The following is a 15,102-nucleotide window of genomic DNA, read 5'->3' on the forward strand; positions in this document are numbered from 1 at the left end:
TTATGGAAGCGTTCTTTTCTCAGCATCGCATCTTGCATCATGTTCGTCATCAACGAAGAGCTTAGCACAACTTGTCTCAAAGACCGATTCACAAGGAGCGGATTCCTAGAACTTGGTTTCTTCCGTGCTATATATCGTGTGATGTTTGGGGCATGGAACTAGATCGGATGAGGGTTGTGGGATTTCATGGATGCCTGATTGTCAGGTTGTGTGGGGAGCTCTTCTCTCTCTCTTTCCTTTCTTCCCCATCTTCAGTGTCTTGTCGAATAGGATCAGTTCTTTTTAATTTGACTTGCGCATTTATTCTGCCTAGTACAGTGATTCTCGAAATCGGCTTGACAGATACACTCTTGATCACTCTTTTCTGGCCCCACCGCCAAGACCTTAGCGCAGATCAAATATTGAGCGGATTGCATCGAATTGATGGGCATCGTAAAAGTCACCTACAGTGGCAGCGCTAACTTCAGCGGTGCCACTGTAACACCCGCTTAGTCATCTCCCTAATCTAAGTCAAGCCATAATATAACCTCGCAACCCAAGCTCATTTGGGGGTGACAGCAGCAATCAGCCATCCTTCCCCCTCCCGAGTTACTCCGATGGCTGCTACTGTGCGTGGAAACGGCAACGGACTAACACCGATTGCCCCAACTTCCATAGCAAATGGTGCGCGGGGCTTGGGTTATGAAAATGCTTCGGTGTCACTAATGCCGCAGGCTTGTCAAACATGCGCGAAACGCAAAGTCAAATGCGACAAGGTGGCACCCACTTGCTCCAGATGCCGCAAGGGTGGGCTCGAGTGCCTTTACCAGACAACCCAGCCGCGATCACGGAAAAGAAAAATCAGCGATGAGGCGCTGGAAAAGCTCGCTCGATATGAGCGCATCCTTAAAGAGAACGGGCTTTTGGATGCTGAGATCCCAGTCTCTACTGGAAACACGCACTGCGAAGCGTCTCAGCTTGTCGATCCTGACCACCAGTTAGGGACCTCAAAAACGGGTAAACTCCTGACTGTTCGAGGCAAATCGCGATACGTCGATAGTCACACCTGGTACAATCTCTTAAATGATGAGATCCACCACATTTCCGATGACGATGAAGAAGATGAAGCGACCCCCTACAGTTCTAGTCTCTCGAGGAATGTCACCTCATACTCAGACCCATTAACCGGGGCGCTCCTTGGAGGACATCAAAATCTTACTCAATATCACCCAACCCATGCTAATGCTATGGTGTTGTGGAAGAGATATGTTGATAACGTGGAGCCTATTTGCAAAGTCCTACACGTTCCGTCAACAACTCAGATGGTGGACTCGGCATCGCAACGCCCTGAAACGGCCTCAAAATCTGAGGAGTGTCTCTTGTTTTCGATTTACCATGCCGCAGTATTTTCTATGCCAGAAGAAGACTGTGCAAAGTATCTTAACCAGAAGCGTGGTGCAACAATGCAGCAGTACCACCATGCTGCAAGGCAAGCCCTTGTGAACGCGTCTTTCTTAAGAACAACAGAGTTATCGGTCCTCCAAGCGCTCTTTCTTTTTCTTCTGCCCACCCGCTACTCATATGACCCGCATACCTACTGGATCTTGACCGGTATCGCATCCCGCATAGGACAACGGATTGGGCTTCACCGGGACGGAAACAAGCTCGGGCTACCTCCTTTCGAGGTTGAAATGCGACGACGGCTCTTCTGTCAAGTATTCCCGCTCGACTTTAGAGCAGGTCAATCTGTTGGTACCGATTTTATGGGTTTGCCCGATTTCTGGGATTCTCGGCCTCCCCTTAATATCAATGATGACCAAATTTGGCCTGGAATGGCCAAACCTCCAACAGAGCAAAAAGGCGCCACAGATATGATTTTTTGTTTGTCGCGCGCATATTTGGGTAAGAACTTGAGTCGGGCGGGAAATCCAATCAACGGTGCTGCGCCCTGGAAATTTTCAAACTATCACGAAGCGGACAAAGTTATTAGCGCCGCAGAAAGCGAAGTGGAGGAGAAGTTTATACGATACTGCGACGTTGTTGATCCACTGCATTTCCTCACTATTGGACTTTCTCGGTCGGGATTGACTGCTATGAGGCTTAGGGTCCGACTTTCTCGGATCAGGGAGCCGAGCGCTACGGACGAAGAGAGGAAGGAGGCGTTTAATCTTGCACAGAAAACGCTGGGTATTGATGGAGCCGTTCATGCTCATAGCGGCATCAGCAAGTTCCAATGGCACACCCGGCCTTTCTTTCTGTGGGGTACACGAGAGGCATTCATCTTTACTCTTACAGTTTTATCAAAAAGGCGCGATTTGCTGACTACTGAAGAGACGACAACTGCCTGGAACAGCGTTGCGGAACTGTACAAAAACCATGGAGAGCTCTTTGATGGCAAACAAGCTTGGCATGTGGGACTTCGAAGACTGACTCTCAAGGCCTGGGACTCCTCTCAGTCAGATAATGTCGCTGCAGAGCCAGAATTCATTCGGACCCTTGGGCATCTACGAGACAAAAGGGGGACACCACACAATCAATGCCAGGGCGAGAAAGCAGAGACAGTATCAATGGAAGCCAACGTCATGGGCTTCGCAATGAGCACTGATTATGAATTTGATGTGGATGACTGGGTTTTCTGGGACCAAATAATCCAAGACCGTTAAAGCCAAGGTTGAATACATCGTTGTGATTGGCTCAGAGCTCGGATCATTGTGGCCGAGCTACTATCCGAGACCGAGGGTTTGGCCAATCAGCGAGCTTACCTCCTCGGGTTAACTTGTCCGCCAGTTAGTATATAATCTGATTGAGTGCATAGGATCATATTACCCAGGCCTACTGCTATCATGTCCAATTTGAGGATTCTCGTCGTGGGGGCATCCATTGCCGGACCAACAGCAGCTTACTGGTTCGCTAAGATTGGCGCGAAAGTCACAGTTATCGAACGATTTCCACAATTGCGATCCGGTGGTCAGAATGTCGACATTCGGACAGCCGGTGTATCGGTAATGCGAAAAATGCCTGGGATGGAAGACGCTGTGCGAGCCAGTCTAGTGCCGGTGGAAGGTATCAGCCTTGTGCGCGAAGACGGTCAATCATATGGGATCATGAAGGCTTCTGGAGACTCTGAACAACAGTCTCTCATCTCTGAATACGAGGTCCTCCGGGGCGACCTCTCGCGGATCATTTATGGCTTGACCAAGGACCATCCAAATGTCGAGTATGCCTTCGGCGAGCAAGTTGCATCGATCCACCAAGAACAAGATGATGGGCCGGCAAGAGTCGAGTTCATGAACGGGCGTACGACTTCGGAATACGATCTTGTTGTCGCATGTGATGGTGCTGCTTCAAGAACTCGTGCTATAGGTCTTGGCTGTGGTGTCAGAGACCATATCTCACCGATCAACTCCTGGGTGGTGTATTTCACCACCAAGGAAGATCTTCTAAACGGAAGTCAAATTGTCCAAGCACATAGTGCCCCAGCCGGACGATTTTTCGTCGTCGGACCTGAACCCTCTGGTAACAATCGTGCCGTGATGATGGGCATCAACCCTAGAAACGGACCCGACGCCGTCCAAGCCTTCCGTGAAGCCAATAAACTCGGCCCTACAGCATTGAAGAAGTATGTGGCGCAGTATTTCAAAGGAGCTGGCTGGAAATCTGAAGCAATCATCCGGAATATGATAGAAAGCGACGACCTATACGGTAGCGAGATGATTCAAGTTAAACTCCCGACACTACACCGGGGAAGATTCGTCACGGTTGGCGACGCTGGATACGCCACTGGTCCCACCGGCACGGGAACTAGTCTTGCCCTCGCAGGCGCTTATGTTCTGGCTGGAGAAATTGGAAAACATCCCCACGATCTGGCAGCCGGTTTGAAAGGTTATGAACAGCAGATGCGACCACTAATTGATGAGATGCAAAAGATCCCACCGTTAGTGCCTGCAATCATGGGGCCTCAAAGTGCTTGGGGAATTTGGCTCCGGAACAATGTATTCGCTTTCATCTGCTGGAGTAACCTTCCAAAATTGATGCACAAGCTCTTTGGCGGCGCCTCTGCCCACACTAATGATATCCGTCTGCCTGAGTACAAATGGGCCGCTTGATCGTGGGAATTATTTTCAGTGTCAATTTTCTTTGTACTTTACTCACACCAATATCTTCATTGTTCGAAAGAAGAAGAACCTGTTTTAAATCTCAACTTGTATTGATACTCCCCTGACTTTCAAAAGACTACTCAAATATCCACTATTTGGTGGCAGTTGATATACCTGACGCACCTGTTTAGAGCATTTTTGGCATTCTTGAGTCTGCTATTGATAAAAATGCGAGACTTGCTGTGTATCAAGATGCAGAATTTCATATCCGGCCAGTTTAAGTGCTTTTGCTCCCATGCCTGTTGAGTTTATCCTGCCATCTCGAGATTTGGGCTTTGGAACTTTGTCCAGCACCATTGTTCCTTTTGGAGGCAGCTTCCTCTTTGTGAGGCTCACCATCTCTGGGTCCAGCTGGCTGGAGGGGGTGGCGTTTGGATTTCGGCTTCGGCTCGGGATTAGCAACGATATTATGAAGGAACGCCAACTGTGCCACGTCATTTCATTGGTATTACTTTCCCACCGTATCTGGTGCTACTATTTGATATGCACTTCCGACCGTGTAACCGTCGTGGGAGAGAGGAGTTCTACTTGCTCGATGCTGTTCCATAATGAACTAGCTGAAAAACAGGTATGAAGACTGCTATCCAGGAGTACTCCAAATTATGTCTAAGCGCTGACTAGGATGGATGTGAATAGGATGTAAGTAATGGCCGTTGGCTGAAGAGCGATGACTTTGAGCATATAGCGCTGACTGGGATGGACGTGGAAGGGATGTAAGTGATGACATCTGACTAAGGAGCGATGACTTCAAGTATATGACGTTGACTGGGATGGATGTGAATAGGATCTAAGTGATGACCGTTGACTGAAGAGCGATGGCTTGAAGGGTATAGTGCTGACTTGAAGTCACTTTTAGTAAGGCAACTGTAAGAAACTCCGATCAAAGTACACAGCCCTTTGAAATGCTTTTCTTCTGTCAGTATTCGAAACGATCTCATGGTATTTGTTCTATCGATATTTGATTTGAGATCTGATTCTGTCTGTAGTGCGGACTCTACTATGGACTCATTTGTTGTTGTTCTCTTTCGGCCTTGGTAAAGGCTTGCCCTGATTCAGATTTTCCTGTACTATTATGCAAATGCAAAGGCTTTGTTTTCCTAAATCTTCATCTATATTTCCCTTCTTATCCACGTAGTACAACATACTGAATAATGTCATACCTTAAATACGAGGGTGTTTACAGCACATCTTGAAGGTTTATAGGTTAGCATTCTCCTCGATCGAAGTAGCACGAGTTGTTAGGACTCGTCTCTATTGGCGAAGGTTGATAACTGGACGCTTCCTGCATCCAGCGGCGTGGGCAGCTTGGATTATATTAGGCAGCTTGCTGAGTGTCAGGTTATGAATCCAATTAAGCTCCAATAATGGAAGAATAAAGTCATGAGTATCCGTTGTATGAGCATCTCGTGTAGTCTACGCATATATATTGTCGTACGAAACCTTTCGACAACTTGGAACACACTTGACCGAGAGTATATTAGCGTGGTTCAAACAAGGGTTCGAAAAGAAATCAAAGGGAATCAAGTGGTGAAACTGATTTCCATCCATCATGTACATGCAGACTGCCTAGGTATAAACCCATATCATATCACATCTCAAACCCCATACCTCCTCCCCTCCCCATCCAACAACGGCTCCCTCTCCCCCCGTCTCCCACCCTCCCTCTCCCAACTCTTCAAAGCCACAAACCCAACAAGACCCGCTCCAACCCCAGCAACCAAAACCGTAAGGCTGACGTTAACCGGCACCGGATTCCCCCTCCAAATCTTTAACGTCAGCGCATCAAGACCCGCCTGCGCGAAGTTCCCAACCCCAGCCAAACAAATGACAAGCCCGTAGACCTTCCCGAACGTCGCAAACCCAAAGACCTTCGCCGCGTAATCAGACACAGCAGTATAGTAGAATGGCCGGTACAGCACGAAAAGAATGATATTCGCGTATGCCGCGCCGACGTGCGGGATACAGCCTAGGACGCCGATGGCGGTCGCGGTGAGGACGAGGAGGGCGAGGACGGTGCGGGTTTGGAAAATGTCTAGGAAGGTGCCGATGAAGGGGACGGAGACGAGGCCGCCGATTGGGAGGAGGATATCGAAGGCGGTGTTTATTGTTGCCGCTGTGTGCGCGCTGAGGAGGTATGTGTATTGCGAGCGTAGGGTTGCGACGAAGTAGTTGATTCGCAGCATCATTAGCACTGTGAAGGCGGCTATGAGAGTGAACCATGGTGTGCGGATTTGGGATAGCGCACTGCGCCCGTGTAGGACGCCCCAGACGCCGGTGGGTTTGGGGGTGGGCATGGTTTGGGTTGGATTGGTTGGGTTTTGTTGCATGGCGTTGTCGATGGAGACTATGGAGGTGGTGTCGCCTAGGAGGTCTTGGGTGTGGTTGATGATGCTTTCTCGGCGGAGCCGTCTGTCTTTGCGTTGGCGCTCGCTTTCGTTTGGGTCCAGGCTGTCGTCTGGTCGGTCTTGGATCTCGTCTGCGACTTGGGCTTCGGCTTGTTGCACGAGCTCGCCGGCTGTTTTGTAGGATTTGGCGGGCATGATGAAGATTTGCGCGGCGATGATAAATACCGGGACGATGAGGTAGACAGCGAAGAAGTTGTTGATTGATACGAAACTCGTGTGCTCGTTCAGCAGTCTGAAGAGCAGGAATAGAGCGCTCGAGGCGTCAAATGCCCCGGTCAGCATTGATAGGATTAGGCCGGAGCGTTTGGGGAATGTATTGGATAGATGAAACGAGGGAATGAATACAAAGGGTCCGCCCAGTGCGAGGAACAGGTATCCGGGGATGTATCCATCAAAGGGGAGCTTGCTGGCGGTCCCAAAGAGCACAGCTCCTAGGGCCAAACAAATGCTGCCAATTATGCCGCTGACTCGGGGGCCATACGCGTCAAGGATAGTTCCTACGGGTAGGGCTGAGACATTTGTCACTACGGCGGCAATGGTGAACATCAGGTTGAGCCTGTTGGAGTTAACAATGAGCGTGACTTGTTAGAAATGATCGTATACCTAATTTCTTGTCCGTCGCAGACATCGACATTTTCCTCAAGCTCCGCCCGGGAGCAGAGGTTACGATATACGTTTTCGCGGATGAGAACAGGTTTTAGTGCCGCAAAGCCAAAGACCACCCCAGCAGCGAGAAAGCAGTATACAACCGCCGTGCATATCTGGACTGCGAGGAGTTTAGTAAACTCAAAACGAACAATTATTTTCCAAAAGTAATTGAATGCACCTACCGATCCTTCTCACGGCACTAACTTCGTAAGCGCCCGTCGTCTGGGCCCACGGCGCATCTACCTCCAGCACGGGTCTCTCGAATACAGGCGAATCAGCACGTCCCTCGCGGGTAGCCGTCGGCGATAGTCCGAGAAATAAGGGGCCAAGGAACGAAGACCGATCGTCATGTAGATCATCTGGATTCTCGTTCCAACCTGGCCCCGCGTAGGGGTTGAAGTTCAGTCTGCTGTAGGTGGATGGGAAGGATGAAGCCACCGATCCTTCGGGAAGATCCTGGTATTCATCTGTGTCTGAGTCTGCGCCTGATTCTGGGTGGAGCAAGGCGGCAGTGCGCTCCCATCCATCTAGGAAGGAGATGCGGTTTAGGGACATGGCATTACAATGTGGAGGGGATGGTGGTTAGAGTTAGATGGTAAAGGTAGAGTTTGGATGCACGAGGAATAGAGATAGTAGTGATTGAATTGAGATAACTCGACTAGTATCAATAGTAGATCCGACCTCGCAGAGGTTGGAAGATAAGAAGTCAAGAGCAACGAAGTTGTTACCAAAGCTCTTCGTTATCTCGACTTCCCTGCATGTTGTCCTGATTTGTGAGGCACCAAGGTGTCAAGTCAGGTGCCAAGTCAGGTGTCAAGTCAGGTGTCAAATGCGTCATTGACCAGAGGTAGGGCATCAAGGTGTCAAGGTGTCCAGGCACCAAAACAGCCAGGAACCAGGCACCAATATCAGGCACCAATATCATTCGACTCCGATTTGAAGTTTTCCTCCAAGGTTTGAACGGCACCTAAGTTCGCCATGATTGATGAAATGATCAAAAATCCACAGGGGAAAGAAGCGGCTTTTGTTCTTTTCTTCCCTTCTTCCTTTTCTTCTCGGGGACATGCCGAAAGAGGCAGCTGTTAAAAGGAAGGCGCACTCCCCACATAGAACCGCACACACCAATCTCTGGACCAGGCTTTAACTTTATAACTGGACTAAAAAGGTACCAAATGCAATATCGGGAAGTCAGGTTGTGCGGTCTCGAATCATATCTTCGGCTTCACACGCCTTCGGACCTTCGGGGACGAAGGATCGACAGGGTTCGACGGATCCCCGTAGACTATCCACGGCTCAGATGAAATTAATACAAGAAATGCCGACAAATCCCTAAACCCCCACCACACTTGCGGGATTTGTCAAGTCGATCTCCGGCGTCGCCGGTCCAATGGTCAGTGGTCATCTAGCGAAAACGAAGGATCTAAGTTTTTAAGTCCATCTGGCTCTCTGCCGGGTCTTCTGGGGGAGGAGGTCCAAGCACGTATTCCCTCTCTCGGTGAGTTGGTAAAAGGCAAGTGGAGGCCATCATTTCCAAACTGTGGAAATGAATTAGCGTATCAGCCTTGTTGCGTGTGTTTGAGTTATATCTACTGGATGTACGTTGTGGTATGTAGATATTGTATGTCCCGACACACCTGGGCAACCGCCACAGATTTATACCAACCAAATTTGCCTGGTGATGGAGAACCTCCCATCCCTTTTCATTGGCCGATTTATACCGTCTGACGCATCCTTTCAAGCGACAATTTGCCCCATAGTTAGGTAAATATATATAAATATATATGGGAACGATTGTATTAATAAGAAGAAAAGGAGAAAACGACCAGAAGGGATAAAGGACATCTCGGCCATGTTCCTGCACCAATTTACCTATTCCACTATTCCACTGTTAATTTACTACTTCGTCCCCTTATTCCACCATGTTCCGAGATTCCGACACACAGATCTATTATTTTTTTTTTTCTTTGGATCAAAACCCTTCGATCGAGCAAAAGGTAAGAAACTTTAGTGGGGAGACCTTAACCAACCAGATGCCCTGTACACCCCTGTGCCTAGCACATTAGTAGTTAGTACCTACAGTATAGGTATAGTGGGGGAGTTGTAACCCTGGGGCACTGAACGTTTTTCCCGTTCGGGTTATCATCCAGAGATTCTTTCCCAAGTCGAGTTTTTGTTTTTTATGCATTTGACCCATTTCTAAGCTAATCTCCAACGGTAGGTGAACTAGCCCCTGGTTTATACCATCATACCCCAACACAACATAACTCAACATATCACCACAATTAAGAAGAAGAAAAAGAAGAAAAAAATCGGAAAAAAAAGAAAGATAAAAAAGACATACGCAATCCCATGATCTACCAATTCTCAATTCTCCCCCACTCTCTTCTCCGTATCTGGTTCAAAGTCTCTCCAATTACCTATTAACCAGTGACACTTTTATACTTAGAGCTCCTGATTTATCTCGAAATCTTCGGCGCATTCCGAGTATGCTTACTTTCTGGAAGCCTTCCCTATTTGTGATTGTACTTTTGACTGCGTAATGAGGGGATGGTGAGTATTCTCTGTTGTGCTAGGTCCTCTAATTCGTTGAATTGGTTCTGATTCATCTAACTCCTTTTAGCCTCACATGTCGTCTGCGCCATCTGAAATGTATGTCATTGTGACCGTTGTGGTTACCTTTTTACATCTTGAAATGACTCCTTGAATCATAAACATCTACTAACATCAATAGGTGACAAATCTGGCTTGAAATGTCTGCGTTGCCAAAGATCTGGCCGCGAATGTGTGCCGGCTCCCGGCAAATCTGAAGAGGTTTCGTTTCGCCATGGCCAGAATCCGTCCTTACGAGGAAAGGGGCCCCCGAGGTATGGCGAGAGTGACCTCGCTTTCCCCGATGATCAAGTTTGGGTTGAAACATCTTGCGACTGTACGTTTCGTCCTTCATTCATGCATTCATGCATGTATGAATGCATCGCTATGATGATCCTCCCCAACTAACCTTCCTCAGTCGACTTCAAGGATGAAACAGATCAGACGGCAGCTGAATATCATGTTGTACCGGTGACAAGGCAACTGTCAGATGCAAGATCATCCTCAGAAGATTCCACTCCCTCGTCCACGACGATGGATTCTTCTCTGACGACTCCAAATCTCACGATTCCTCGCACAAGCTATTTCGACTCGAGATCTAATTCAGGCACTCCGCGCTCTGCGACCACCCCTATCGGTCAAGCCAGAGTAACTAATGTCAGCGAAGCATATTTGCTTCGCCATTTCCAAAAGTACCTTGCTCCTTGGGTGAGTAATGTGTGTATTCGTTCTACCAAAGACCCCAACCCCTGATCCATCAATCCAGCTCGACGCATGCGACCCCGGCCGCCACTTCTCAACAGATGCCGTCCAGCGCGCAACTCACTCCCCACTACTCCTCTACGCATGCCTAGCAGTCTCGGCATGCCACTTATCCAGAACAACAAATTCCATCTCCCCAGATGTCGCCCACGCCTACCACGACCGCTGCATCTCAATTATGCTCCCAGTCCTCGACAAGCCCGAATCAGACATCGGCATCGACATCCTGCTCCCGTCGACCGTCATTCTCCGATTCTTTGAATCAATCTCCAGTACGCGTGCCTCGACTCTCATCTTTCTTCTGTTTCTTGCTTTCCCCCCATCAAAATGAATAATAATGCTAATCCCCACCAGCCCACAGCCCCCCTACGACGTCCAGCGCCACCTCCTAGCCGGCTCCGTCTACATCAGCGCGCATGTAGACTGCGCAATCTCAGGCGGTCTGGCCTCCGCCTCGTTTTGGGTCTTCGTCATCCAAGATATTCAATTCGCCTTAACGTACCAGAAATGCCTGCGGATTACCTTCGCCCCCTTCGACGAGAGCCTGCGCCGCTGGTGGGGCGCTAAGACTGTTCTCTCCGACGGTGACTGGACTAATCGTGCTATCTGGCTGCTCGCTGAGACTATTGACTTCTGCTATAATATCTCTGGCCGTAGCCATGATGGTCGGTTAGGGAGTCTGGGCGAGAGCGCGCTGAGGAGGCGGATTCTTGATTGGGAGCTTGGGAGGCCGGATTCTTTTGCGCCATTGCATTTGTCGGCTCCGGATCCTGGGAGGGGGAAGCCTTTTCCTGTTGCATGGTATACGAGTTTGTGGCATGGTAGGTCTTCGGAACTTGTCGGTCTGTTGTTGGTTTGTTTGCTGATTGTGGTTATGTAGCGACTGCTATTCAGCAAATCTGCATGGCTAAGGCGCTGATGCTGATTCGCGAGTTGGAGTTCTATGATCGGAGCCTGCTGCATTTGGAGCAGCCGATGCAGCTGAAGGTTGGTCTTTACTACTTTTGCATCGTGTGACGCAAACCCCTGCTAACTGATAACCCTGCCAGGCCGATCTCGCCGAGAATCTCAACTTCATGTTCGGCATTGCTGTATCTGCCGAGGATGAACCTTCACTGCGTATCACAGCCTGCCATGCGCTCTTTGCTTGTAAGTTGGCCCCAACCCTCTAAGGCAGCTTCCGCTAATATGTATAGGTATCTCGTGGGTTGAAGATCCCCTTGTGCAGAGTCAGCTGTTTGATCTGCTTCGTCGCACAGAACGGGAAAACGGCTGGCCGTGGGGTTATGTGCAAGAGCAAGTCATGCGGGCTTGGAGACCGGTGTAGGATATACCCTTATAGATCAAAATACCTCATGATATAAACGAATCAAAGTGCCTTTGGGCAATCTGTATAACACGGTCTGGATTCAACGAATTCAGCATACCTTATCTATGGGAAATTTACCAAAGCAATTCAATCTTAGAAACGCCTCGAGCGAGGTAAGTTTGCATGGAAAATATGTTATAATTAATATAAACAAGGGTATATAGTAGAGAGGAGAACAAGCAACAAAGGACAGGCTAGAAAAGCCCAAAATTCCCGTCAAACGAAAGAGGGAAGGTGAACAATCCCTCATCCATCATATTCCCAAGCGTGAACCAAGGATCGCCGAAATTAGGATCCATGCCCATCTCGGGCGCCATTCCCATCGGCGGCGCAGGTTGCATCCCAGCGCCTGACATGTCCGGGTATCCCGGCTGGGTCGGCGCCACACTCGATTGGAGATCGGGGTAGTTTTGTGATGGGCCCGCAGGGAAGGGCTGGTAGTAACCTCTTGTCTCTGAGCCAGGGAGTGTGGTTGGGTAGGATGGGCCGGATGACCAGTTGGTTTGCGGGCTTGGTTTCGTTACTGAGAGGTTGGATAGCGAGGGGTCTCCGTAACTGGATGGTCCGGGTGTTGTCATTGGATTGGCTGGCCCGGGGCTTGCGGAGGAGTAAATTTGTCCGGGTATTTGACGGGCAGTGGTGGGGTTGTTCGCTCGGTGGGCTGGGTCGCCCATGGCTACTTCGCTGAGGAAATGGAGAGGCGTCATGCACTGTGACATCGGCATTGGTGGCTTTGCAGAGGTGGGGCTATTGGTTTTGCGATCGGATCCTTCTTTGTTATTTGAGAAGACCTCATTCAGCTCGCGGCCTTGGTCGCCCTGGTCTCGCTTTTTGACAAACCAATTGCGCAACAGAACCATGATATTACCGAATTTGGCGGCCGCACGACCACCATCGCGCCCTGCGGCTGTGCGATAATGCGCAATGACTTTGTCCAGATAATAGTCTAGTTTAAGACTCTGCACATCGAGAATTTGCCCGATGCGACTGTCGGGCGTCATGAAGAGCGAATATATCTTGATCAGACTGACCACGGGGTATGAGGAACGAGCTAGGGATGTCGTCGGTAGAGAGATGAGCCGGTCGATCTCAATACTGCAGATTACATCGATACTCTGGTGGATGCAGCGGATGGCCGTATTCAGTGCATCGATTACTGCAGCCATAGATGAGTTGTGCAAGTTGTCGCGAGAAGGAGAATTATCACTGGTGTTATAATTAACACTCATGGCCGATTCGTGCACGAACAGGTTCAAGACGTGTTCTGTGTGAATCATAGGGCCTGGGATAGACGTCAGCAAAAGGATATACTTGTTCTATCTAAATATCAGAACTTACCTGTATAGATATCTTGCGGGATTTCCGCTCTCCACTTCGCAATTCGGTCCTCAAATATTTGCATATCGTACCACACCTTGCTGTCCGCAAAAGTGGAAATAGAACCAGGTTCCTCAGTGGAGAAGTGATTTCCGGCATCCTCCATGATTAGCCCAAGTTTTGCCCACCATTTCAATCTACGATCCGAGGGAAGCGCATCAGGGTGAGTTTCCAAAATCTCAAGGCACTCGTCCATGTACGGTTGCCAGGTGACCAGGTGTACTCGTCTCAAAGCCGCCGACATTTGCGCAGCCAAATAGTAACATCCGACCCAGGTTCGCCTCGCCTCTGGTCCCTCGGGATCGAAGGCAGGCCCAGTGGGCTTTTTGATGATCAACTCACGAATCATGTTGAAACTCCGCCTGGTCTCGGATAGCCGACGGTTAAGACCCAGCTCCATGCTCAAAATCGCGGCCAAGTGGGTTAATGAATAGAATTTGAGCTCCTCGAAGTTGTCTGGTGGAATGTACCAGATGGCAGAGACCATGATAGTCTGAACAAGCTCGAGTGACTTTTGCCCTTTGACAATGACATGCTCGGCGATTGTTCGGTAGACCTCATTGATTAGAATTGGCTGTGCCTCAGGATTGAAGACGCCAATTGAAACAGCGATGATGGCCAGGAACAAGAAAGGCTTATTGCGCCGGACCTCGCCCATAGTTGTCCCCGGCGGGAAAACAACGAATGGCAGCTCCGGCGACATCTGGTAGATGTACCGCTGAAAGGCTAGTTCGGCAGTTTCGTATTTTATAAGACCTCGATCTATCATGTCGGCAAACTCATTGCTGGCCTCTGGCTTCGCCAGCAGCGCAGGCTCACCAGCACCAGCCTTCCGCCATTGCCTCGACGCTGGAGGAATTTGTTCCGCAGATGGACTGCCAGGGCGCGAATATCGCGGCGCTAACAATCCACCCGCTGCCTTAATCTCACCAGTAGCCTGCCGCTTACTCCCAGCGATTTTAGACTCCCCAGTCCATCTCCGACCAGCAGGCTCAGCACGCGGCGACGGCTGACCCTGACTGCCAGGAATCAATTCACCAGTATAATTTCCCTGCAGCGTAGCCGTCAAGGCATCGATCTTGCGCTCCAGCTCCGCAACTCGGCTATCGGTCTTTTTCTGGCGCTTGCGCGTGGGCGCCGTGACTATGCATGTACGTCGCGCCTTGGCGCATCGCTTACATGAGCCTTCTGGGTGGTCGGGGTCCGGGTCACAGCGGACTTTCAGTTGGCGACAGGGCTCGCACGCGCGTGATCGTTTGGCGTCGTGGCTGTCGGGATCGGGGGACGGGTTGCCATGCGCCGGGCCCATGAGGGGTTGCGCTTGCGTTTGCGCCGGCGCCGTCTCTCCGGAGTCCCGGCTTTGATACGGGTGAATGGTGTGGGACGGTGGCTCCGGGTATTCCGGGTTTGTGAGGGTCGGTCGGGTCGGCATGTACACAGGCCGTTGGTCCCCGTCTGGGTGTAATTGAGGATCGATGTCCATACAGTGTGGGGATAATCGGCCAATACCGATTCAGCAAGTGCACGGCTGTCACATATTAGTTTCAATGTCCATGTTCAAGGATGCCATTGGTGTTGCTTCGTCGCTATTCACCGTCAAAATCGCCAACAGCGGGCCCGCGGAGAACGGTGATCGCAAACACCGACCACCGATATGTGGAATGTGGACGATCAACATGGACTCCCGCTATATAGTGCACGTGGATATGGAATAAGTAAACATAACTAAAGTAACTCTCACCTTTCTTTCAAATGCTTTCAGTCAAGCCTGACTCCTCAATCACTTTGAGTTAAGAAGTGGATGAAGTTTTCACTT

The 15,102-nt window shown here is 49.8% G+C and overlaps 5 protein-coding genes across 5 annotated transcripts; 3 read left to right on the forward strand and 2 right to left on the reverse strand.

The window, feature by feature from the left end:
• Window positions 1–596: 596 nt before the first annotated feature.
• N7529_001908 (Zn(II)2Cys6 transcription factor) lies at window positions 597–2,642 on the forward strand (the record flags this gene model as incomplete). The annotated part of the gene is made up of 1 exon (XM_057237439.1): window positions 597–2,642. The coding sequence occupies one exon, from the start codon at window positions 597–599 to the stop codon at window positions 2,640–2,642; it is 2,046 nt and encodes a 681-aa protein (XP_057102126.1).
• A 180-nt stretch (window positions 2,643–2,822) lies between these two features.
• N7529_001909 (uncharacterized protein) lies at window positions 2,823–4,085 on the forward strand (the record flags this gene model as incomplete). The annotated part of the gene is made up of 1 exon (XM_057237440.1): window positions 2,823–4,085. One exon carries the CDS (start codon window positions 2,823–2,825, stop codon window positions 4,083–4,085), a length of 1,263 nt encoding a protein of 420 aa, XP_057102127.1.
• A 1,646-nt stretch (window positions 4,086–5,731) lies between these two features.
• On the reverse strand, window positions 5,732–7,744 carry N7529_001910 (putative MFS transporter Fmp42; the record flags this gene model as incomplete). The annotated part of the gene is made up of 3 exons (XM_057237441.1): window positions 5,732–7,097; window positions 7,145–7,307; window positions 7,372–7,744. The coding sequence occupies 3 exons, from the start codon at window positions 7,742–7,744 to the stop codon at window positions 5,732–5,734; spliced, it is 1,902 nt and encodes a 633-aa protein (XP_057102128.1).
• A 1,984-nt stretch (window positions 7,745–9,728) lies between these two features.
• On the forward strand, window positions 9,729–11,867 carry N7529_001911 (Zn(II)2Cys6 transcription factor domain-containing protein; the record flags this gene model as incomplete). The annotated part of the gene is made up of 9 exons (XM_057237442.1): window positions 9,729–9,739; window positions 9,810–9,838; window positions 9,921–10,115; window positions 10,197–10,486; window positions 10,545–10,843; window positions 10,895–11,361; window positions 11,421–11,527; window positions 11,590–11,689; window positions 11,737–11,867. 9 exons carry the CDS (start codon window positions 9,729–9,731, stop codon window positions 11,865–11,867), a joined length of 1,629 nt encoding a protein of 542 aa, XP_057102129.1.
• Window positions 11,868–12,103: 236 nt separating this feature from the next.
• Window positions 12,104–14,769, reverse strand: N7529_001912 (putative C6 transcription factor (War1); the record flags this gene model as incomplete). The annotated part of the gene is made up of 2 exons (XM_057237443.1): window positions 12,104–13,191; window positions 13,248–14,769. 2 exons carry the CDS (start codon window positions 14,767–14,769, stop codon window positions 12,104–12,106), a joined length of 2,610 nt encoding a protein of 869 aa, XP_057102130.1.
• Between the last annotated feature and the right edge of the window lie 333 nt (window positions 14,770–15,102).

The sequence above is a fragment of the Penicillium soppii genome (assembly GCF_028829465.1).
Source record: "Penicillium soppii strain IBT 18220 chromosome Unknown utg000002l, whole genome shotgun sequence".
Classification (NCBI taxonomy): domain Eukaryota; kingdom Fungi; phylum Ascomycota; class Eurotiomycetes; order Eurotiales; family Aspergillaceae; genus Penicillium; species Penicillium soppii.